This window comes from Antedon bifida, chromosome 4 (assembly GCF_963402885.1).
Source record: "Antedon bifida chromosome 4, ecAntBifi1.1, whole genome shotgun sequence".
NCBI lineage: Eukaryota > Metazoa > Echinodermata > Crinoidea > Comatulida > Antedonidae > Antedon > Antedon bifida.
Window position 1 is genome coordinate 7,743,690 of NC_136229.1, and position 25,611 is coordinate 7,769,300.

A 25,611-nucleotide genomic window follows, 5' to 3' on the forward strand; every position below is an offset into this window, starting at 1 on the left:
CATTTTTTAAAGACCACATTTAGGAAGAATTATTATTATAAATTTATTATTATTATTTTTAATGAATCACTGGCCTATCAGATAGGTGATAATCCCCTTGAAAAGAGCAATTGTGTGAATCAGTTCACCGTGGTATCTCCCTACTCGTGTCAAATAATGAAATTGGTTCTTGAAAGTGCACACGGGCAAGCTGTGTACACTGTTTACACGGTTTATATTCCTTATCCGAGAAGAATCTTTCCAATACCAGAAATAGGAGCGAGTCTGCCTCGAACCTATGGCAATAATATTTTGGCTTTTAGGTAGGTAAACGGCGCTCTATTCTGAACCGCTTGGCTATTTGCATCGTGTAACATCGCAAAATATTTGTGTTATTAAATAGAATTTGTGCTAACATTAAGATTATGGAATAAATTGCCTAAAATTATAGTATGACCTTTTAGATTGGTACAGTTCTGATGTCCATGGCCATGGAACGAAGGAGTGCACAACTCTAGACCATACAGTTGGCGGTTTTTGGCGCAAGGTTCCATGTGCCACCTGGACTTTTCAAGCTATCTGTGAACAGTGTAAGTCACAGTTAGTGTTATTATTTTTATTGCATGTGGTACATTTCATCTATAGGCTCAAATCAAGGTAATCTAACGACATGATGCTGAGCTTGCCTCGTCAAGCTATGAATTTTTAACAGTGATCTTTGATCTTATGATTGACTGCGACAAATGTAAAAGTGTAATTTTCCTGGTCGTGACGTCACACAAAAATGGCTTCTAAATAAAGACACGCTATGAATTACGCGTGCTGGCGCTGCACAAACGACAAGGGAGCAACAACAACTGCAGCGTGCACTGGCAGAAAACGCCGATGAATTTTCAAACGTTTCTAATTATATTCTACGAATACTCTTTTCAATTACAAACGAATTTCTCTATCTCAAATTTGTATTATATATCTCGCATAACACTAAAATCTCCTTATCACAATACTGTACAGAACAGTTTATATTAAATACAATAATAACAGTCTAGCACCCTGGCACAGTCAATGACATCATCAAAGTACTACACAACCTAGCGTTTTAACATTTTTTCATGTGATCCTAAATGATAAACATACCTTTTGTTGATTTTTTTTTAAATGTTGGTATTGTTATTTACTTTCTATAGGCCTCGCATACGGTACAGAAACACGCACACACGTCCATCCTCTAACACCTTATGCTTTAAACAGACAAGGAATCCCTTTAACTATTGGACCCGGTATATTTGATATGCTAATGACGTGAATTCTTTTTGTTATCATGCAAATTGTTGTTCTTTGTAATTTACAGTACCAATGATCATCATCAGGCGGCGTTCTAAGTGTCAAAGATTAAGTTCCACCAACAATCGTATCAAGATGAAATATTATATCAGTGCCATAAACTAGCTCAAATGCTGTCAAGTATCATGATGCTTGTTTCCATACATCAAACTCAAGTTATCTACATCTGCATATTATGTTTATTAATGTTAGATTATTCTAGGCCTGTCTTCCCTTTCTGGGTGAAGAGAAGAAAACGTAAGTAAAGTGTCTTTCTTAAAGACACAAGCAATGCTGATCTCACGGTCAGTATTCCGACGTTCAACACTCATTATTAATGTTTTGTTCGGTGGCAACCAGTAGTCAATGTAATTTCCATTTTTTCAACAATATAGGAATTGTGTATTGTTATTAAAGTAGGAATTCCTAGTGAATACTGGAACCTTTAACACTTTTTAAAATATATTATACACCAAGTTTCTGCAACAAAAGGCCTACATCAACATAATGTATTCATTGAAACATTCTGATTGACTGAATTGAATTCGTTTTTCGAGACCATTCAGCACCGCAAGGGCTTCTCAATTATATGCGTGTGTGGGTATTTAACCAGACGGTAAACCATCCAGTGTGTATCTTTTTAGCGCTAACTTTTGAACACTGTATAATGATGATGATCTTGTGCCGATGAGGTGAAAATGTCATCGTAACAAAAGAACAAATAATTACATTGTAAAAATGAGATGCAGTTAACAACAAAAAAATTAGTAGTTTGTTTAAGCAATGACCAAAGTGACCGCCTTTTGTAACCGCCCAGTAATTCTAAAGTATTCAAAATGTAATGACTGACAAGGGTAGAAATCAACATTTTAAAAGTTTAAAAACTACTTGTCCAAAAAACTTCATTTTTGTACAAGAGGAAAGAGTTCAATTTATTCAATTCAACTAAACATTTATTTCTTCCTTCAATAAAATTAGGTAATCATAACAAATTCAAGTAAAATATGAAATAAGTCAATTGATGATAAAAAAAAAAGTAAACAGGTATCAATAAAAGGAAGTAGGCAGTGCCCAAGAAGATACAAATCTTGTGGCGGGCCAGCCTATTTACAGACACAGGTAAGACGGTCAAAAAATTAGTTATAGTTTGTGATTTGTAATTTTAAAACATAATTTTATTCAATGTTCACGTTTGTTGATACGATTAATTTAAAAAAACTATTGTTAGTTGAAGACTGGTTGCATAACCATTACACCAAATTTACATACACACAACAGGTTTGAGGTGTGTTGATTATATGATCTTTGAGACCTAGAAATGATGGATAATTTACAACTGTAGAGTGGTGAATGGATTTAATATTTCTGCGCTAAATTAATTTAAGAACGTACTTAATTAAAGCTAATTAGACATTTATTCATCTTTATTCATGTACATCCACGATATTCACATCACATAGGCCTACTAATGAACATTACTGAAGATTCATCATTCTCAAAGCGTTTTTCCCACTAGAGACGCAACGTAACGATTGACGCAAAGTTCTGTATTGTGCAATCACAAGTGGGAAACGACGACGCATCAGTGCTGAAAACATCGCAGGGTTGATTTCACGCAGACGGGGGAAAACACACTTATCGGAAGACCATTTTCCTTCGTTGCGTAGATTGCGTTAAGTTGCGTCGCTAGTGGGAACCAATCTTTAGATTGAAATGCGGGGTCAACGCCACGCCGTCAAAATAATCCAAAATCAAATTTAATTAGCATATATTGAGTAGCCTACATTGAAAAAAAAACATATATAGATATTTTCTGAATATTACGGCTTTTAAACAAAATGATTTGAGAAAGGTCTTGCTATTGGATGTCTTTTCGTCATTATACTTGTGAGTGTGTGTCCTAGAATACATTAAATTATTGTTGGAACAGAAACACTAATTATGTTAGTAAATTATAAATGGTATAATAGTAATTGTGTTATCAGTTCTTCTGTTGCAATCGTATTCTTACTAATTAAATTAATAGAACGACGTGAGTTGCTATGACGTGGATATTGTAACTTTAGAAGAATCAGATTCACACAAATTATATTAATAAACAATATAGTATATTATTTTTAATTGTCAGCTACGTTTTATTAAGTATAATTATATTTCCATTGAATAGCAGTGTTATTCCCGTCATTTTGACATTTCTAAAATAGTGTAGTTTTAAAAATGAGAACCATAGGACGTATTTTACTGTTAATGTTGGCTGTTACACATTACGTCATTTGTGATGGTGAGTTTTAAAAATAATGGTTTTTTAATGTTGTGTTGGGAGCCCACCATATGTCTCCGAACGTTTACTGTTATTGCATTCATTATCGTAGGTTAGTGTAACTAAAGTTTTAAACTTTTATGGCTATCAAGAATGTGCCATCATTTTGCGTCGCACTTTGTAATAATTGTCGCACTTTGTAATACCTGTCGCATTTTGTAATAAAAGTGCCACAACTTGTATTACAAAGTGCGACAGGTATTACAAAGTGCGACAGGTATTACAAAGTGCCACAACTGTTATTACAAAGTGCGACAATTATTGCAAAGTGCGACGCAACAAACGGTGAGTTCACGTAGACCTACGACGTCTTTTGTGAAGTTTAAATCAAAATCCATTCTCTATTAAAAGTCGTCTTTATATCAATTCACATTATTAAAAATAAGCTGCTAGAAGGTGCTTTCTAAATGTAGGCCCAAAACAAAAATGTTATGAATTTTCTATTAATTTTAAAATATGACTGCTTTTCGTTGGCAATAGTGTAAGATTGAGTTATATGCAGTAAAGAAAAAAATACTTACATTAGAAATGACTTTGTTATTAGCGACGATCATATGAAGTATCTATCGAGAATGAATCAAGCTTGCCCTTTAGTTCCATTATCCATCGACATCCCATTTGCATAATTCGTACGTGAACATTTCACATAATGGACACTAATTCAAAATCTTGTTTGTTTTTCCTATCAAAATCTATCCATCTGTTACTCACCACTACTCATAACATACGCCGAAATGCTTTAGGTGTTGTAAGCGGATATTAACAACAAAAACAACAACACATTTTTGTTATACATATTACTGAACAATACATTGAATGTTGCTTATACAATGCAGTTAAACATTTTACAATGCATTATGGGAGAGTCTCTTTGCACTTGGAATCAAATGAGATTTTGGGTTATATACATGCTAAAATGTTTGGTCTTTTGTCGACATAACCTCTCGTACACTCAAAACGCCTATAGTAGTAGTATCCACAACTATATTGTATGTCATCACTACTTTACTGAATATCAACACTTAATACTTTATTGAATATCATCACTCTTTACTGAATGTCATCACTACATTATTGAATGGAATCACTCTTACTGAATGCCCTCACTCTTTACTAAATGTTATCACTCTTTACTGAACGTAATCACTCTTTACTTAAAGAGTATTTATTCAACACGGCAACTAAACTGGAGTAATGCCTATCTGGAATCATTGCCTGTTGTTAACCTCCTATATGATTGCTTACAAATAATCGATTAAGCCAACCTATGTAATTGGTGGCCATCATGGAATTCAACATGGCGACTAAACGAAAATATTTACTTCAATAAGACTATATTTGGAGTCCTTAGTATCATAAACATAGGTATAGGCCTATAGTCACTACTTTTTAAAACTGATTGGTATATATATACAGTATACACAGGCACAGATATGTACATACGTCGAGAGTTATAAAGAGTCTCTATCCATTCAAATTTGAATAATGCAATGAAAGCCCCAGTGGTCTAATGGTTAAGATATCTGCATATCAAGCAGAAGGTTCCGGGTTCGAAATTCGGTTCGAGCAACTTTTCTCCCAGGTTTCGTCATTTTTATTGTTTCTAATTAAATGTCAGTATATCACCGGGCGGTTTGGCATTTATTCTGTGCCTGTGATGTTTATATATATATATGTGTTTAAAATGGCGGCCATCTTGGATTTCAACATGGCGGCTGTTTACAACTTTAATTACAATATAATTGGAATCCTCAGTATCACAAACATAGGTATAGATACCATTTTTAACTTGCTATGTCAATTAAAAGTCAAGTTATAAGCCAAAATACGTTGAAAATGGCGGCCATCTTGGATTTAAACATGGCGGCTGAAATAGAATATTTTCAACTTTAATAACAGTATATTTGGAATCCTCAGTATCACAAACATAGGTATAGACACCATATTTAACTTGGTATGTCAATTAAAAGTCAAGTTATAAGCTAAAATACATTTAAAATGGCGGCCATCTTGGAATTCAACATGGCGGCTGAAATAGAATATGTTTAAATTTAATAACAGTATATTTGGAATCCTCAGTATCACAAACATAGGTATAGACACCATTTTTAACTTGCTATGTCACTTAAAAGTTTAGTTATAAGCCAAAATAAGTTTGAAATGGCGGCCATTTTGTTTTTCACATTTTAGGGGTGAAGATCTAAAAATTGGGCCGGGTAAATTTTCAGCAGATTTGGATTCAGCACCCCAAAATTACCCTAAAACACATTTTTTTTTGCTTTTAACACGAAATGCCTACAGCATCTTATTAGAGTGGAAATATGACTATCTGGACTAGTCTATACTGGATGTCACCACTACAGTATTGGATGTCATCACCCTTTACTTGATGTCGTCACTACTTTACTCAATGCAATCACTACTTGACTGAATGTCTTAACTACTTTACTGAATGTCATCACCTGATTTTGAATAGGTTATTTTGCAGTTTTAATAAAGTTAATCACTTTCGTAGAAAAAAAAAATGGAAAAAAAATATTTGTTCCCTTATAAAATGACAAAATAGTTAAATTCAATAAAAAATTCATTGGCTTTTCAGGTAAATTTTTTTCAATCTAATTTTTCGTCAAAAAAGCCTGAATCGGCTACTATTCAACATAGGCCCATTGTATGTTTACGTGTGTGCAATTATCGATATGTAGTCCTACTGTACAAATACATTTTCGTTTCAGAATGTCCAGTCGGATGGCGTTACAATGCCGCATTTTTAAAATGCTACATGGTCACCAAAACATCTGCTTCATGGACTTCCGGAAGAGAAAGATGCCAAAGTTTCGGTGGTGATTTAGTTGAAATTGGTGGTGAAAAGGAAAACGACTGGTTAGATGGAATACTTGAATATTTGGCAATAAAAAGAGCTTGGATTGGTCTCGTTGATGTAGATAGCGATGACGAATTTGAATGGGTGTCAGGAAGAATATCTAACTATACAAGTATGAATTAATACTTTTTGTATTTGTATTAATATTTATCCTCAATTGAGGAAGTTTTGATAAGGTCCTCTACGAACCCACTGCATCGTCGACCACCATGAACGACAGGGGTTGAGGTAGACCATTAAACGGGGGTTACTCCCTACTCTGATTCACTGGGTTGTTTAAAGGACAGATGTGTTCACTAGATCTTTAATGGTATTTATACTGTTAATTTAGTATCATTCTAAGTTACGTTTAACATCATAATTATTTCAAATTAAATAAATCGTACAGTTACGCCTACAAAAGGCCTAAAAATCAAAGCTTGCGGCAAGTAAGCGGTGCACCGTAACATCATTTTGAAAAATAAACTTGTATATAAGTATTATAATACAAATTTTCTGATACGTTAACATCTTGAGGATTGCGGTCTACATCATTCTGCAACAATAGGTAGCTTTCGATTTTTGACGACCGACGATGACACATCAATGTCTGCTAGAAAGATCAGAAATAAAAACAATCTATCATTACTAATTACTAACAAAATTAATTTAGTCTAATCCTTATATCAGATCTCCAATCTGTAGCATTCTGTGAAAAGAAAATACCTGCTAATATAGTATTTATCTTTTAGATTGGGAACCAAATCAACCCGATATGGATAATAATGAAGATTGTGCAATTCTAAATAAATTCAGTAATGGGTCTTGGCATGATTTTACCTGTGCATATTGGCAGTTTCCAGCTATCTGTGAACAGTGTAGGTTAATTTCATTTTATTTTGGTACATTTCACCTATGGTCAGATAATCAATCGAGCAATGCATATATCCCATGACAAATGTCAAGCAATCTCTTTAAAAAGAAAAAAGAGAATAATAATAATTTGAAACAAAGAAAATGGGAAAGAACATGGCTGAATACAGTATTCAAGTAAGTTCCAATAAGGCCAAAATTAAAATTAACTGCTTTGAGGTTTGATAGTATTATTACTGACGATTAATATTCCATCTATTTACTAACGATGTTTATATAGGCCTAAATCCCAAGGCAAATTACTGAAAAATGACAATGCTTTGGGTATCAGTGGCTGGATCTCAATGGAGATATCAAACAAAATAAGCAAAAAGCTAAATCAAAACGATAAAGTAAATAAAAAAGCCAGAACAATTACCAGAGCTTTCGAGCAACACAAGCCCTTCATCAGTGTTTAATATTATATATCTTATTAAAATTCTATTAAGAATTTGTATTGATAAATTGTCTTTTCTGTAACTCTAACCAGCAGGATGTAGTATCAATATAGTATTCGTCTTTCTAGGGAACACTGCAATGAAAGTAATTCATTCATGTGGCCATCTAGAAATCCTTATAATTGTGTTTTAGTTTTCGCCATTTTGGCACACTTCTATCGAACTATTATTCATTGTTATGTTATTTTGTAGTACCAAGGAAAATCAACAGGCGGCGTTCTAATTGTCAAAGATTGACTGTTGACAACAATTTAATCAAGATAGATTGTATCCGTGTATGAAACTAGCTGCAACACCGCCAAATAACATGAGGTAAGTTTAAATACATTCTTGTTGTCTGCAAGGTGTTGTTGTTATTATATGCCTACTATTTGTTTACATTCATTATTGGAGACTTTTATTAGCTTTTGGTCAAATATGTGTATGAAACCAGAGAGTGAAGTAAAATTACACTCTCAATCTATTTCACTGAAATGAAACAAACAGACACTTAGGCTAGTCAATCTAGCATTTTGAGTGAAACAAATTGCAAACAGAGATTTTTTTTTTTTAAATGGTTACATATGATAAGGTGATTATTTTTTGAGCATCACACCCCTGACACTCATCCCGAAGGTATGCAAATTAGCTTAAATATGCAAATTAGGGTGAAATTACAGGGTTACCATATCTTCAAAACTACTAATCGTAGAGAGTTCGTTTTTGCACAGTCTGGTTCAGAATATATATATTTATATTTGCTCTAATGAGACATTTTACAAAAAAAATGACCGGAAGTACCAGATTTTGACCCTTGACCCCATTTCTCAATATTTACATAAATATGTGATTAAAATGTCTGTAGAGACTTTTTTTGGACTCAATGACTTGGATATTGTTTTTCAATACCCACCATAGAACTGTATTATAATTCCCAAAATCACACCTTCGTCACGCACCTCGAAAGTATGCAAATTAGTAGTACAAGTAATATTAAATATGCAAATTAGGGAGTGAAATTACAGCGTTGCCATATCCCGCGAAAACCGCTAATGCTAGAGTGTTGATTTTTTCACTAAAATATTTAAAATATGTATATTTATATTTGCTCCAATGAAACATTTTACAAAAAATTGACCGGAAGTATGACATTTGACCCTCGACCCCATTTCTCAATATTGCATATATAATGAAACTAAAATGTCTGTAGAGACTTTGTTTTGCCCTCATATGACTCAGATACAGGTTTATAATAGCCAACATAGAACTGTTTAGTAAATCTCAAAATCACACCTGTATCACTCACCTCCAAAGTATGCAAATTATTAGTACAATTTACATAAAATATGCAAATTAGGGGGTGAAATTACAGGTTCCTATATATCGAAAACCACTAAGGCTAGAGAGTTGATTTTTTCAATAACTTGTTCAAAATGTACATATTTATATTCGCTCTAATAAAACATTTTACGAAAAAATGACCGGAAATACAACAATTGACCCTTGACCCTATTTATCAATGTTTGCATACATAATGCCACTAAAATGTCTGTAGATAATTTTTTTTGACTCAAATGACTCGGATACAGTTTTCCTATCGTCAGCATAGGACCGCTTTGTAATTCCCAAAATCACAATTTTGTCACACACCTTGAAAGTATGCAAATTACTAGTACAAGTTACATGAAATATGCAAATTAGGGGTGAAATTACAGTCTTCCCATATCTCGAAAACCATTAATGCTAGAGAGTTGATTTGAATTCAGAGTTGATTCAGAATGTACATATTTATATTCGCTCTAATGAAACATTTTACGGAAAAATTGTCGGAATTATGACATTTGACCCTCAAATCTATTTCTCAATATTTTCATATAATGCAACTAAAATGTCTGTACAGACTTTGTTTTGGCCTCAAATGACCCAGATACAGGTTTTCTATAGCCAGCATAGAACTGTTTAGTAATTCTCAAAATCACACCTCTGTTACTTCGCTTGAAAGTATGCAAATTAGTAGTACAAGAAAGTTGCCATATCTCTATCGGTCATTAGCGTTTTCGACATACATAAGGCAATTCACTGTAATTTGCGTATTTCATATAGCTTGTACTACTAATTTGCATACTTTCGGGGTGCTTGACTTATACTGGCTATATAAAACCTGTATCCGAGTCATTTGAGGCCAAAACAAAGTCTGTACATACATTTTAGTTGCATTATATGCAAATATTGAGAAATAATAATAATAATATTAATATCCTGGATTTATATAGCGCCTAATGTTGTGAAACCTCTAAGCGCTGTACATAAACTAATACGAAAAAAGGGAATTCCAACCATGCCAAAAAAAACCCAAACCGAAGTAAAGAGATACGCCTTCGTCGCTAACCAGGGATCGGTCTAATTGAACCTCGGTCAGCACCAGTTGTGTCGAGGGTCAAATGTCATACTTCCGGTCAATTTTTTGTAAAATGTTTCATTGGAGCAAATAGAAATATGTACATGTATGGCTGTGAAAAAATCAACTCTCTAGCATTAATCGTTTTTGAGATATGGGAAGACTGTAATTTATTTATTTATTTATTCACCCCCTTATTTGCATATTTCATGTAATTTGTACTACTAATTAGCATAATTTTGAGGAGCATGACGAAGGCGTGATTTTGGGAATTACAAAGCGGTCCTATGCTGACTATAGGAAACATGTATCCGAGTTATTTGAGTCCAAAACAAGTCTCTACAGACATTTTAGTCGCATTATGTATGCAAACATTGATAAATGGGGTCGAGGGTCAATTGTTGTATTTCCGGTCATTTTTTCGTAAAATGTTTTATTAGAGCGAATATAAATATGTACATTTTGAACAAGTTATTGAAAAAATCAACTCTCTAGCCTTAGTAGTTTTCGATATATAGGAACCTGTAATTTCACCCCCTAATTTGCATATTTTATGTAACTTGTACTAATAATTTGCATACTTTGGAGGTGAGTGATACAGGTGTGATTTTGAGATTTACTAAACAGTTCTATGTTGGCTATTATAAACCTGTATCTGAGTCATATGAGGGCAAAACAAAGTCTCTACAGACATTTTAGTTTCATTATATATGCAATATTGAGAAATGGGGTCGAGGGTCAAATGTCATACTTCCGGTCAATTTTTTGTAAAATGTTTCATTGGAGCAAATATAAATATACATATTTTAAATATTTTAGTGAAAAAATCAACACTCTAGCATTAGCGGTTTTCGAGATATGGCAACGCTGTAATTTCACTCCCTAATTTGCATATTTAATATTACTTGTACTACTAATTTGCATACTTTCGAGGTGCGTGACGAAGGTGTGATTTTGGGAATTACAAAGTGGTCCTATGCTGGCTATTAGGAACCTATGTCTGGGTCATTTGAGGGCAAAATAAAGTCTCTACAGACATTTTAGTCACATTGTATATGCAAACATTGAGAAATGGGGTCGAAGGTCAAATGTTGTACTTCCGGTCATTTTATCGTAAAATGTTGCATTAGAGTAAATATAAATATATACATTTTGAATAAATCAGAGAAAAAATCAACTCTTTCGGACTAGTAGTTTTTGAGATATGGTTACCCTGTAATTTCACCCTAATTTGCATATTTAAGCTAATTTGCATACCTTCGGGATGAGTGACAGAGGTGTGATGCTCAAATTTTCATCTCCTCATCATATATGACCATTTAAAAAAAAAAAATCTCTGTTTGCAATTTGTTTCACTTTGAGCTGTTTTTTTTGCTAGATTGACTAGCCTAACTTGCGTTTTTTTAAATATATTTAATTAACATAACACTGAATATATAGCCATAATTGTTTAACATAGGAATAAGGCATGTATATGTTTATAACTATTAGTTTACAAAATAATTAAAGTTTTTAAGTTAAATGGAAAGAATTCATAAGATTGACACCATTCTCAAAATGTTTACAAAAAAACCTAATACACGTGATACAACAAATGGCAAGGATGTACACAGGTATAATGTAACATAATAATAATATATCTATATATAAATTTACGTAAGGGCAAAATTCGGTAAATCGCGCGTTATTTCTAGAATGTTTACTCGATGGTATATAAAGTTGGTTCGTACTTTCGGTACTGATTTTTACCACCTGATGTAACCCTGTTTACTAATTAAATTGAGTTCGATAGTTAGTTATTGACGATTAAAACGAATTTAGGTTCAACGATTTGCCCCAAATAGGGGTGTTTTCCGATCGTGGTATACACTGTCTAATGGATGTCAATTTGAAAAATACCCGCACACAATAATACGAGGACACTTCGCATTTTCCTATCTCCTCCTACGATAATTGTTTTTAATAGCTGAAAATCGGTTGAACAGTTCGAGTACAGCATCATAATGTTGAAGACAGGCCGATTTTCCTTTAAAAAATGCTGTTTTGATACATTTAATATACATTTTTACAAATGTATTGATTTGTGATGAATGGAACATTCCAAATTATTTGGTTTAACCATAGAGGTATAGGCTTACCTCCATGGTTTAACACAAGTAGGTAGATTTATGGGCCCTTGGGGAATAAACATAAATAGTATTGCAATGCTGTACAATACTGTAAATAGGTATTACTATTAAATTAACCACTTTTGATCGCAATTTAAATCGCAAATTTCTTACTGTGAGTTGGTACTGTTAAGTGTTAGATATAATTATAAACAAATATACAAATAAACTTTATTACTGTGAGTGAGGGTAGGCCCTACTGTTAGATTATAAACATATAATATACAAATAAATAAACTTTATTACTGACAGTTGCTTCTCAACGTTTGTATTAATTAGTAATTTAAAAATATATAAACGTCGTAGTGGTGTATCGTTACATGTACTTTACTATTTCAATCGACTATGACAGTGAGAGTTTTAACAAAGTATTAAATCGTAAATGTTTTACTGTATTTAGTGGTATATTATTTATAGGCCTATAAAACATTAAAAAAATATTTCGTTACTGAGTGGATAACAATATGTTTAAAAATGTTTCCTCTTTGTACCTGTCTTCTTCCCCCATCCCTCAAATGTTAATGTTACATACAAAACACAAATTGGGTTTGTTTAAATGAGTCTAAATAAAAAAATTTGACCCATTTTGTGACAAGTTTCTCTCTCGGAAGTAATTCCCAGGGTGCTAATTTTGGTTGACTACATAAATCATTGTGTATATTTATTCGTTTCTGTAAACGACAATGTATTATAGTCTTGCAGTACGTACATTTGAAATCTCCAGTTTTTTCTCGCTGGAATTACTGTGTATACGAGAACCATCTGTGGGCACGACCTACGCGAGCGAAGCGAGCTTACCATCTAGTTAACTTAATTATTCTTTCATAAACCAATATCATTCTTGTTTATATCTCAACAGATTGAAGAAAAACGTGCGTGAGCGTTCATACAGTTGGTATTTTTTCCTCAAATAAATACAAAATGTTAAATAGACACATGTTTTAGTAAATTACTGCATAGCTCTGATTCCACCGCGAATCACAATTTAAAAAATAAACCTACTGAATCCGCACAAGCTTGTGAGAGACACTTTGTTAGGGAAACATAATAATAAAGTGGGTCACGTCAACGCAACATTTATTTTGTATTGTAAAACCTAACCAACATAAGCAAAAGTTACTATAAAAACTTGAACAAACTTCAATAAAATTGCAATTGTCTCAGCTGGGCATTACAATCCAATGACTGTAGAGAACAGCGTCCTGTTTTTGTAACTGTTTTGTAACTGTCTTACACAGTATACCACCAACACGATGTTGACCACGTGTCGATGAGGTAGGACATTTATCACAACGTCCTATGTAACTGAAGGCTTTCTTTCACTCATTAAAAGAAATGACGAAAAGGACGCATGAATAATAGTACAAATTCAAAAGTAGCATAATATTTTGATAATTTACACATGCGTATACAATAGTGTAAGTTTGATTTCGATGGCAATAGTGTAAGAATGTGTTATATGCAGTAAATAATAATATACTTAATACGTATTAAACAAATTAAAGTGATTTTTCTGTCTAACTTACATCAGAAATTACTTTGTTATTATTGACGATCATCATCTATCGAGAATGAATCAAGCTTGACTTTTAGTTTCATTATCCATCGACATTCCATTTGCATACTTCGTACGTGAACATTTCACATAATGAACACTAATTGAAAACCTCTTTGTTTTTCCTATCAAAATCGATCCATCTGTTACACCACTACTCATAACTTAAGCCGAATTGTTTTGGGTGTTGTTAGCGGATATCAACAATTACTGAAACAATACACTGAAGGTTGCTTAAACAAGGCAGTTTTGCAATGCATTATGGGAGAGCCTCTTTTCATTTGGAATCAAACGAGATTTAGGTGTCATCACACTTTACTGGATGTCGTCACTACATTACTCAATGCCATCACTACTTGACGGACTGTCATCACCACTTGACTGCATGTCATCAATACTTTACTGAATGTCATCACTACTTGATTAATGTCGTCACTACCTGACTGAATGTCATCACTAGTTTACCGAATGTCATCACTACTCACTGAATGTCATCACAACATTGCCGAATCTCATCACTACTTTTCTGAATGTATCACTAATTTACTGAATGTCATCACTCTTTACTGAATATCATCACTTCTTTACTGAAAATCATCACTACTTTACTGAATGCCATCACTACGTTACTAAATATCATCATTTACATCACTCTTTTACTAATTATCATCACTATTTTACTTAACTTCTTTACTACTTTACCTAATTTCGTCACTGGCTTGAATAACATCACTACTTAGTGAATGTCATCACTCTTTACTGAATGTCATCAGTTCTTTACTGAATGTCATCACTACTTACCTAATTCCTTCACTACTTTACAAACGTATCTGTTCTAATAATAAAATGTTTACTACGTTTCAATTTCACTTAACAATGAAATTGGTAATTGTTCTTAATTGTTACGAATAGACGTTAACGTGTGTGGAACCTGGTAGTAACAATGCTATTATGTTTGATATTGACAAACAGGAGTATAATGTGTGATTGGTATTTGGAATTTCTATTTATAGCAACATTAATTAAGTTTTTATTTCACTATACACTATACAGTAGTTAGTCTACTTATTGCAATTGTTATAGTGTTAATTTGTTACGAATTTATATCTAGGCTACTAAATTGTAAGTGTTGTTTGTGTAAAAATTGATAACTTTATAATAGTGCTGTGACGAGAATATAGAAGAATGAATGTAAGCGAAATATTAGATTGCCGCACGTCAATCAGCGCTGTAGGCGTTTATTAATATGTATCGTTTATGTTTTTATTGCACGCCTTAGAACGAACAGTTTATACATCGTAGTATACCCCATAGACCGTCAGCAATAGAAGTATCAAGTCTTGGAAGGTTTTCTTTATATTTTATTTAAATTCCACCAGGTTTAAGCTGCAACATAAGTTACTGCTTTAAAATAGGATTGTCATTTTTTAACCCAGAACTTCATGGTGTGTTTACAGATTATTTATTGATGTAAAAATGGGAACAAAGGGACGTATACTACTGTCAATTTTGATTTCTACACATTACGTCATTTGTGAAGGTAAGTTTCAAATTTTGTCTAAATTGTTATATAAGGGAATATACAAGGAAAATTAAATACAGAATTTATAGTACCTCATTAATAGAAAAAGGTATTGAGTTTCTCAGCACCAGCATGGCTGGCTGAGATATATTTAAAAATAATTATGAAAAATGAATACACAGCAGCCAAATATGGCATCCACAGAATTAAAACTGAGGTGAAAACTATAACAGGGAGATATAAAACTCTATACTACTAAAATCAATGATTCATCCTTTACTTTTGTGAAGGCCTCCCTGTCTTAGTATTATTGGAGCCGAATTAAGAAAACAATCACAGTAGGACAACAATCCGATCTAACAATTTTAGACGTACTGTTCACAATATCCAAATCCGAATCAAAAATAAAAATAAGGTAATTTTTAAGTTGATTTCATTCTTAGAATGTCCTATTGGATGGAGTTACAATGCTGCATTTTCTAAATGCTACTTATTCACAAATACGCTAGCTACGTGGACTTCCGTTAGAGAAGAATGCCAAAGTTTCAATGGCAAGTTAGTTGAAATTTTGAGCGAAGAGGAAAACAATTGGTTAGATGACCATCTTAGTGAATATTCCAGCCCAGCCCTACAAAGAGCTTGGATTGGCTACGTTGATTCGGATAGTGATGGTGACTTTGAATGGCTGTCTGGGAGAAAATCTACCTATACAAGTATGATTTAATACATTTGTAAATGATCAAATATAATCACTTATAGCCGTACCAAACTTGATATAAACTAGAAACGAGAAAGATGAAGAAATCTCTTGAATGAGAAAGGGCATATTACACAACACCTCCAAAAACTCAAAGTTAATAACTTACCAAACTTATAACAGCTAAAAGTGTTGTTTTGTTTTCTCTCTCTCTCTCTCTTTATTTTATGGTTAACTACCAGTAACTTTATTCATTCAATGTTTCATAAACAATATTACAGGGTTTATTTCTCTCTCCTCTTTAAAATGATTTATATTTTCAACCCCTATACATATCTTTTTATTCAGAATAATACTATTTACTCATTAATATATATCTTCTATAAGTATTGAAATATAAATACACTTAACATAACAACTCGTTTGAGTAGTTTCAATCTCATCTTTTATTTGAACGACGGTTATCAACAATTACATACATGTGACGTTTCGGGAAGCACTTCCCATCATCAGTGTGAATCCTTAACAATGTACATGCAGGATCTGATCTTTTTTAAGCAGCAGATCCGTCTCAGAACTCCCCAGAACGGTTATCATACTACATATAAGTTTTAAAGGAATTTGGCCTGAAGATCAATGCTACTGTATCACGACAGAAACTATTGTTTGGAATTCAAACGAGTTCTTCTGTTTATTAAGTATAATTACATCTATTTACATGTATTGTTTACATTTTTTAAAGACCACATTTAGGAAGAATTATTATTATAAAATTATTATTATTTTAAATTAATCATCAGACAGGTGGTAATCCCCTTGAAAAGGGCAATTGTGAGAATCCGTTCACCGTGGTATCTACTCGTCTCAAATAATGAAATTGGTTCTTGAAAGTGCACACGGACAAACTGTGTACACTGTTCCTACGGTTTATATTCCTTATCCGAGAAGAATCAATTCACTACCAGAAATAGGAGCGACTCGTTCTCGAACCTATGCCAATAATATTGTTGGCTTTTAGGTACGGTAAATTTGCATTGTGTAACATCGAAAAATATTTTTGTTAGTAAATAGAATATACTAACATTAAATTTAAGGAATAAATTAGCTAAATTTATAGTATGATCTTTTAGATTGGTACAGTTCCCCTGGAACGAAGGAGTGTACGATTCTAGATCATCGAGCTGGCGGTTTTTGGAGCAGGCTTCCATGTTCCTGGACTTTCCAAGCTATCTGTGAACAGTGTAAGTCACAGTGTTATTATTTTTACTGCATGTGGTACATTTCATCTATAGGCTCAGATCAAGGTAATCTAAGGATGTTGAGATTGCCTTGTATAGATATGAATTTGTAACAGTCCCTTGAACTTATGATTGACTGCGACAAATCTAAAATCCCGGCCATGACGTCACACAAAAATGGCTTCCAAATAAAGAAACGCTATGAATTACGCGTGTGGGCGCTGCACTAACGATAAGGGAGCAACAACAACGGCAGCGTGCACTGGCAGAAAACGCCGGTGAAATTTTAAACGTTTCTAATCATATTCTACGAATACTCTATTCAATTACAAACGGATTTCTGTATCTCAAATTTGTATTATATATCTCGCATAACACTAAAATCTCCTTATCACATACTGTACAAAACAGTTTATATTAATACAATATAAACAGTCTAGCACCCTGGCACAGTCAATGACATCATCAAAGTACTACACAACCTAGCGCTTCAACATTTGTTCATGTTATCCTAAATAATAAACATACAAATTTTGTAGTCTATGCACAGTCCTACCTTTTGTTGATTTTTTTTTATTTAGGTATTGTTATTTACTTTCTATAGGCCTCGCATACGGTACAGAAACACGCACACACGTCCATCCTCTAACATATTATGCTTACACAGACAAAGAATCCCTTCAACTATTGGACCCGGTATATTTGATATGCTAATGACGTGCTTTGAATTCTTTTTTTTATCATGCAAATTGTTATTCTTTGTAATTTACAGTACCAAGGATCATCATCAGGCGGCGTTCTAAGTGTCAAAGATTAAGTTCCACCAACAATCCTATCAAGATGAAATATTATATCAGTGCCCTAAACTAGCTCAAATGCCGTCAAGTATCATGATACATGTTTCAAACTCTCAAGTTATCTACAACTGCATATTTTGTTAATGTTAGATTATTTTAGGCCTGTCTTCCCTTTCTGGGTGAAGAGAGGAAAACGTAAGTAAAGTACCTTGCTTAAGGACACAGGCAGTGCGGCAAACGTTAGACTTAGACTCCCGATATCACGGTTAGTATTCCGACGTCCAGTACTCTGCGCTATACTCCTTATTATTGTTTTGTTCGGTGGCAACCAGTAGTCAATGTAATTTCCATTTTTTTTAACAATATAGGAATCTTAATTACAATAGTAATTCCTAGTGAATATTGAGGGTTTTACCCTTTTAAGATATTTTACAAGTTTCTACAACAGAAGGTCTACATCAACATAATGCATTCATCGAAACATTCTACTTGACTGAATTGAATTCGTTTTTCGAGACCATTAGCAGCGCAAGGGCGTTCTCAATTTTGTGCGCCAACTTTTAAACACTGTATATTGAAGCGATGATGATCTTGTGCCGATGAGGTGAACATGTCATCATAACAAACGAACAAATAATAACATTTTAAAGATAAGATGTAGTTAAAAACGAAAACATTAGTAGTTTGTTTAAGCAATTACCAACGTGACCGATTGTTGTAACCGCCCAGTAATTCTAAAGTATATTAAAAATGTAATAACTGACAAGGGTAGAAATCAACATTGTAAATTCAAAGTAATACATATAAGAATTGTTCACTTCATTTCAAAATTATTGTACTGCAGTTACGACATTATTTACTCCAGAAGAGTATGCTTTCAGTTAATTTTATTGTAGTAGAGAGTACACATGTAAGAGTGTATGATGTCAAAAAAGCCAAATTCTAAATAATAATATTGCATAAACATAAAATAAAAATTCCTCACGTATAAAAAAATATTTTATAATATTTATAGTATAATGTAAATTACCTAGGTTTACAAGCTTTATTTTTTAGTTTAAAGTTTGAAGTTTGTCCTAATTATTTACTTCACCTATGATACTAAACGCATTTGCTTGGGCAGCACTATCGACATTTGTGTAGGTGGGTAACTCTTATTGGTTCGTCCGTATTATATTAATTAAAATGGTATCATAAACACACTTTATTCTCTTCGTGTAAATTTGTTCACAAATATTTTTCATATAAATATGATTTTTACTCTACAGCTCACTATGTCGGTCAGTTGGTCGGTCGGTCGGTAAACACTAACTTGAGCACGCGACTGCAGCCATGTATATGGCCTCATCGTTTAGTAGAGTTACATCAGGACGCATCATGATAGTTATCATATGTGCTATAATTTAGCCTCTCATAAGCGGATTTCTCCATTACAAACGCTTACTCTCAAGAGAATTTGGTATCTTGTGTACCTTCTGCAAGCGATCGCGTGTGTCTGTTTGTCTATTTGTTTTTTATTTACCTCCGCCAAGGAGGTATTGTAGTCGATCGCGTACAAAAATACAGTTTCGCTGTGTATGTTTGTTTGTTTGTTTGTTAGCACGATAGCGCCTACAATTTTCAAGATTGGTGTAGATAGGTATATACTTTGAGACCATGCCTATTGGAATTCAAGAAAATCGGTTTATAAATTAATAATTTCACAAATAACAAAAATGATGTTATTTCCATACCGGCTAGTGTTAAAAGATAGATAACATTTTCAAAACCGGTGAAGTAACAAGTAAACTGAAATTCAATTCTCTCGAGAACTACTACTACGACGTATTGATGCAAAGTGCTGTATTGTGCAATCGCAAGTGGGAAACGACGACGCATCAGTGCTGAAAATATCGCAGGATTGATTTCACGCAGACTGGGGAAAACAAACTTATCGGAAGGGCATTTTCTTTCGTTGCGTAGATTGCGTTAAGTTGCGTCGCTAGTGGGAACCAATCTTTAGTTTGAAATGCGGGGTCAACGCCACCTACAAACAGGTCAAAAGTCAAAATAATCAAAAATCAAATTTAATTAGCATATATGGAGTAGCCTACATTGAAAAAAAAAACATATTTTCTGAATATTACGGCTTCTAAACAAAATGATTTGAGAAAAGTCTTGCTATTGGATGTCTATTTGTCATTATACTTGTGAGTGTGTGTCCTAGACTACATTGAATTATTGTTGGAACAGAAACACTAATTAAGTTAGTAAATTATAAATGGTATAATAGTAATTGTGTTATCAGTTCTTCTGTTGCAATCATATTCTTACTAATTAAAGTAATAGAACGACGTGAGTTGCTATAACGTGGATATTATAATTAATCAGAAGAATCAAGTTCACACAAATTAAATTAATAAACAATATAGCATATTATTGTCAGCTACGTTCTATTAAGTATAATTATATTTCCATTGAAAAGCAGTGTTATTGCCGTCATTTTGACATTTCTGAAATAGTGTAGTTGTGAAAATGAGACCAAGAGGACGTACATTACTGTTAATGTTGGTTGTTACACATTACGTCATTTGTGATGGTGAGTTTTAAAATAATGGTTTTTAAATGTTATATTGGGAGCCCACCATGTCTCCGAACGTTTGCTGTTATTGCATTCATTGTAGTAGGCTAGTGTAAAGTTAAGACGTTTTATGGCTATCAAGAATGTGCCATTATTTCGCCACTGTTGTTGCGTCGCACTTTGTACTAATTGTCGCACTTTGCAACAAAGTTCTCGTACTTTGTAATACCTGTCGCATTTTGTAATAAACGTGCGACAACTTGTATTACAAAGTGCGACAGGTATTACAAAGTGCGACAGGTATTACAAAGTGCGACAGGTAATACAAAGTGCGACAATTAATACAAAGGGCGACGCAACAAAAGGTGAGTTCACGTAGGCCTACAACGTACATACATTATTGAATGTCATCACCCTTTACTGAATTTTGTCACTACTTTACTCATTGCCATCACTACAGTATTGAATGTCATCGCCCTTTACTGAATTTCGTCACTACTTTACTCATTGCCATCACTACTTGACTGAATGTCTTAACTACTTTACTGAATGCCATCACCACTCTACTGGATGTCGTTACTACTTTACTGAATGTCATCACTACTTCACTTAATCTCGGCACTACTTTACTGGATGTCGTCACTACTTTACTAAATGTCATCACTACAGTATTGAATGTCATCACCCCTTACTGAATTTCGTCACTTCTTTACTCATTGCCATCACTACTTGACGGAATGTCTTAACTACTTTACTGAATGTCATCACCACTTGAGGGCATGTCATTAATACTTTACTGGATGTCATCACTACTTGATTAATGTCATCACTACCCTACTAAATTTTATCACTAATTTACTGAATGTCATCACTCTTTACTGAATGTCATCACTACTTTACTTAATTTTGCCACTACTTACTGAATTTCGCCACTACTTTACTGATGTCCTCCTTACAGTATTTAATCTCATCACTGCTTTACTAAATGTTATCACTAATTTACTGAATGTCATCACTCTTTACTGAATGTCATCACTTCTTTACTGAAAATCATCACTGCTTTACAAAATGCCATCACTACGTTACTAAATATCATCACTGCTTTACAAAATGCCATCACTACGTTACTAAATATCATCACTGCTTTGCTGGTTTTCACTATTTTATTGATTATTACCACTATTTTACTTAACTTCTTCAAGATTAATATTCAAGATTAAGATTAAGGTGAAAACTACCATGGGAGATGTAAAACTCCATATGTACTTCTAAAATCAATGCTTCATCCTTTTCTTTTGAAGGCCTCCCTGTCTTAGTATTATTGGAGCCACATTAAGAAAAAAACACTGTGGGACATGCAATAAAGCCGATCTAACAGGTTTAGACGTACTGTTCACAATATCCAAATCCGAATAAAAATAAAAATAAGGTCATTTTTTAAGTTTATTTCATTCTTAGAATGTCCTATTGGATGGCGTTACAATGCTGCATTTTCTAAATGCTACTTATTCACCAGTGCGACAGCTACGTGGACTTCCGTTAGAGAAGAATGCCAAAGTCTCAATGGCAAGTTAGTTGAAATTTTGAGCGAAGACGAAAACAAATGGTTAGATGACCAACTTAGTGAATATTCCAGCCCAGCCCTACAAAGAGCTTGGATTGGCTACGTTGATTCGGATAGTGATGATGACTTTGAATGGCTGTCTGGGAGCAAATCTACCTATACAAGTATGATTTAATACATTTGTAAATGATCGAATATAATAACTTAGTCTAAAAATAGCCATACCAAACTTGATTTAAACTAGAAACGAGAAAGAAATCTCTGAGATTGAGAAAGGGCATACACACACCTTGTAATGATTCACAATACGAAAACAGATGCTGTAAAAGCTCAAAGTTATTAACTTACCAAACTTATAGCAGTTAAAAGTTTTGTTTTTTTTCTCCCTCTCTATTTTGTGGTTAACTACCAGTAACTTTATTCATTCAATGTTTCATAATATAATTACAGGATTGTTTTCTTTCTCCTCTTTAAAATGATTTATATTATTTTCAACCTCTATACATATTGTTCTACTCAGAATAATACTATTTACCCATAATGTATATTTACATCTTCCGAAGCTTATCCGTATTTACATACATTCAACAGAACAGCACGTTTGAGTCTTTTATTATATATATTAATTTTTATTATCTTTTATTTGACGGTTATCAACAATTACATACTACTTATCGGGAAAATTTCTGTCTCCTCTTTTAAATTATTTATATTTTCAACCCCTATACATATTCATGAATAATACCACCAAACTTACGAGTTAAAATGACTATAGCGAGGCATTGAATGAATATACATATTGTTTTACTCAGAATAATACTATTTACCCATTTTATTTGACGTTTCGGGAAGCGCTTCCCATCATCAGTGTGAATCTTTAATAATGTACATGCAGGATACGCAGCTGATCTGGTAATAAACAGCAGGTCAGTCTCAGAACTCCTTATAATGGTATCCATACTACATATAGTTTTTAAGGAATTTGGCCTGAAGATCAATGTTACCAAGACAGAAACTATTGTTTGGAATTATAAATTGATATTTAAGCAACTCAAACGAGCTGTTCTGTTTATTAAGTATAATTACATATATTTATTGATCATAATAAAATACAACAGTATAATTAGTTATTATGATATTGAACATTTTAGATTTATTAGACTCTTTTTCCTATTGTTATTTCTACTCTGAAAGACCTACGAACCAAAAATATAAAATGTAATAGGAATTTGACTGAAGAAATGATTTGCACATTTGTAGAATACCTTTTGCACATTTAACGTCAAAACTGACCGTGTTTACATTTAACGGCGAGATGTTTGCACATTTGCGGGTAATGAATTTTTACAGATTTGCACATTTGAAGGTAAAATGTTTGCACAAATGTGGTTGTTTGCACATTTGAAGGTAAAATGTTTGCACAAATGTGGTTGTTTGCACAAATGTGACTTTTTGCACATTTCACGGCTCCACAGCAATTGTGTGAATCAGTTCACCATGGTATCTCCCTACTCGTCTCAAATAATGACATTGGTTCTTGAAAGTGCACACGGACAAACTGTGTACATGGTTATTTAGGTTTTATACTCCTTATCCGAGAAGAATTGATCCACTACCAGAAATAATATTGTTGGCTTTTAAATACGGTAAACGGCGCCCCGTTTGCATTGCTTAACATTGAAAAATATTTGTGTTAATAAATAGAATTTGTCTATATGCTAACATTAAATTGTAAGAAAAAATTGCCTAAAATTATAGTATGACCTTTTAGATTGGTAGAGTTCTGATTACCCTGGAACAAATAATTTGTTGTTATTAAATAGAATGTGTATATGCTAACATTAAATTTAAGGAATAAATTGGCTAAATTTATAGTATGACTTTTTAGATTGGTACAGTTTCCCCGGAACGAAGGAGTGTACAATTCTAGATCATATAGTTGGCGGTTTTTGGCGCAAGGTTCCATGTGCCACCTGGACTTTTCAAGCTATCTGTGAACAGTGTAAGTCACAGTTAGTGTTATTTTTGTTAATGCATGTGGTACATTTCATCTATAGGCTCAGATCAAGGTAATCTATAGCAGGATGCTGAGCTTGCCTTGCCAAGATAGGAATTTGTAACAGTCCTTTGATCTTATGATTGACTGCGACAAATCTAAAAATGTAATGTTCCCGGCGGTCACACAAAAATAGCTTCCAAATAAAGACACGCTATGAATTACGCGTGCGGGCGCTGCACTAACGATAAGGGAGCAACAACAACTGCAGCGTGCACTGGTAGAAAACGCCGGTGAATTTTCAAACGTTTCTAATTCTATTCTACGAACACTCTTTTCAATTACAAACTAATTTCTCTAACTATTATTACTATAATATTATTATTGTATATCTCGCATAATATAACACTAAACAGTTTATATTAATACAATAATAACAGTCTAGCATTCTGGCACAGTCAATGACATCAAAGTACTACACAACCTGGCGCATTTTTTCATGTGATCCTAAATAATAAACATACAAATTCTGTAGTCTGTGCATAGTCCTACCTTTTTGTTGAGTTTCGATACAGGTATGGTTGTTTACTTTCTATAGGCCTCACATACGATACAGAAACACTCACACACATCCATCATCTAATAAATTTAGACAAAGAATCCCTTCAACTGTTGGACCCGGTATATTTTATATGTTAATGACGTGCCTTGAATTCTTTTTTTTTATCATGCAAATTGGTATTCTTTGTATATTACAGTACCGAGGATTATCATCAGGCGGCGTTCTAAGTGTAAAAGATTAAGTTCCACCAACAATCGTATCAAGATGAAATATTGTGCCATAAACTAGCTCCAATGATGTCAAGTATCATGATGCATGTTTCAAACTCTTAAGTTATCTACATCTGCATATTTTTGTTAATGTTAGATTATTTTAGGCCTGTCTTCCCTTTCTGGGTGAAGTGAGGAAAACGTAAGTAAAGTACCTTGCCAAAAGACACAGGCAGTGCGACAAACGTTAAACTTGAACTCCCGATCTCACGGTTAGTATTCCGACGTCCAGCACTCTGCGCCACACTCCCTTCAATATATGTTTTGTTCGGTGGCAATCATGGTCAATTAACAATTGTTCACTTCATCTCACAATTATTATACTGTAGTTACGACAATATTTACTCTAATAAAGTATGCTCTCAGTTCATTTCATTGTAGTAGAGAGTACACATGTATGAGTGTATGATATCCACAAAAAGCCAAATGCTAAATAATAATATTGCAAAAACAT

At 33.3% G+C, this 25,611-nt stretch overlaps 2 protein-coding genes and 1 long non-coding RNA gene across 3 annotated transcripts; 2 read left to right on the forward strand and 1 right to left on the reverse strand.

The window, feature by feature from the left end:
• Nucleotides 1-6,378: 6,378 nt before the first annotated feature.
• On the forward strand, nucleotides 6,379-13,440 carry LOC144840135 (low affinity immunoglobulin epsilon Fc receptor-like). The gene is made up of 4 exons (XM_078695818.1): nucleotides 6,379-6,615; nucleotides 7,235-7,360; nucleotides 8,045-8,164; nucleotides 13,257-13,440. The coding sequence occupies exons 1-3, from the start codon at nucleotides 6,402-6,404 to the stop codon at nucleotides 8,131-8,133; spliced, it is 429 nt and encodes a 142-aa protein (XP_078551944.1). The 5' UTR covers nucleotides 6,379-6,401; the 3' UTR covers nucleotides 8,134-8,164; nucleotides 13,257-13,440.
• LOC144840138 (uncharacterized) lies at nucleotides 6,902-24,967 on the reverse strand. The gene is made up of 3 exons (XR_013611847.1): nucleotides 24,879-24,967; nucleotides 7,323-7,454; nucleotides 6,902-7,092 (listed from the first exon to the last, which is right to left on the reverse strand). It is a non-coding gene; the product is annotated as an uncharacterized LOC144840138 (long non-coding RNA).
• Nucleotides 15,429-18,526, forward strand: LOC144840944 (echinoidin-like). Its single transcript, XM_078697043.1, has 4 exons — nucleotides 15,429-15,492; nucleotides 15,918-16,187; nucleotides 17,302-17,412; nucleotides 18,182-18,526. The coding sequence occupies exons 1-4, from the start codon at nucleotides 15,429-15,431 to the stop codon at nucleotides 18,277-18,279; spliced, it is 543 nt and encodes a 180-aa protein (XP_078553169.1). The 3' UTR covers nucleotides 18,280-18,526.
• Nucleotides 24,968-25,611: the final 644 nt, after the last annotated feature.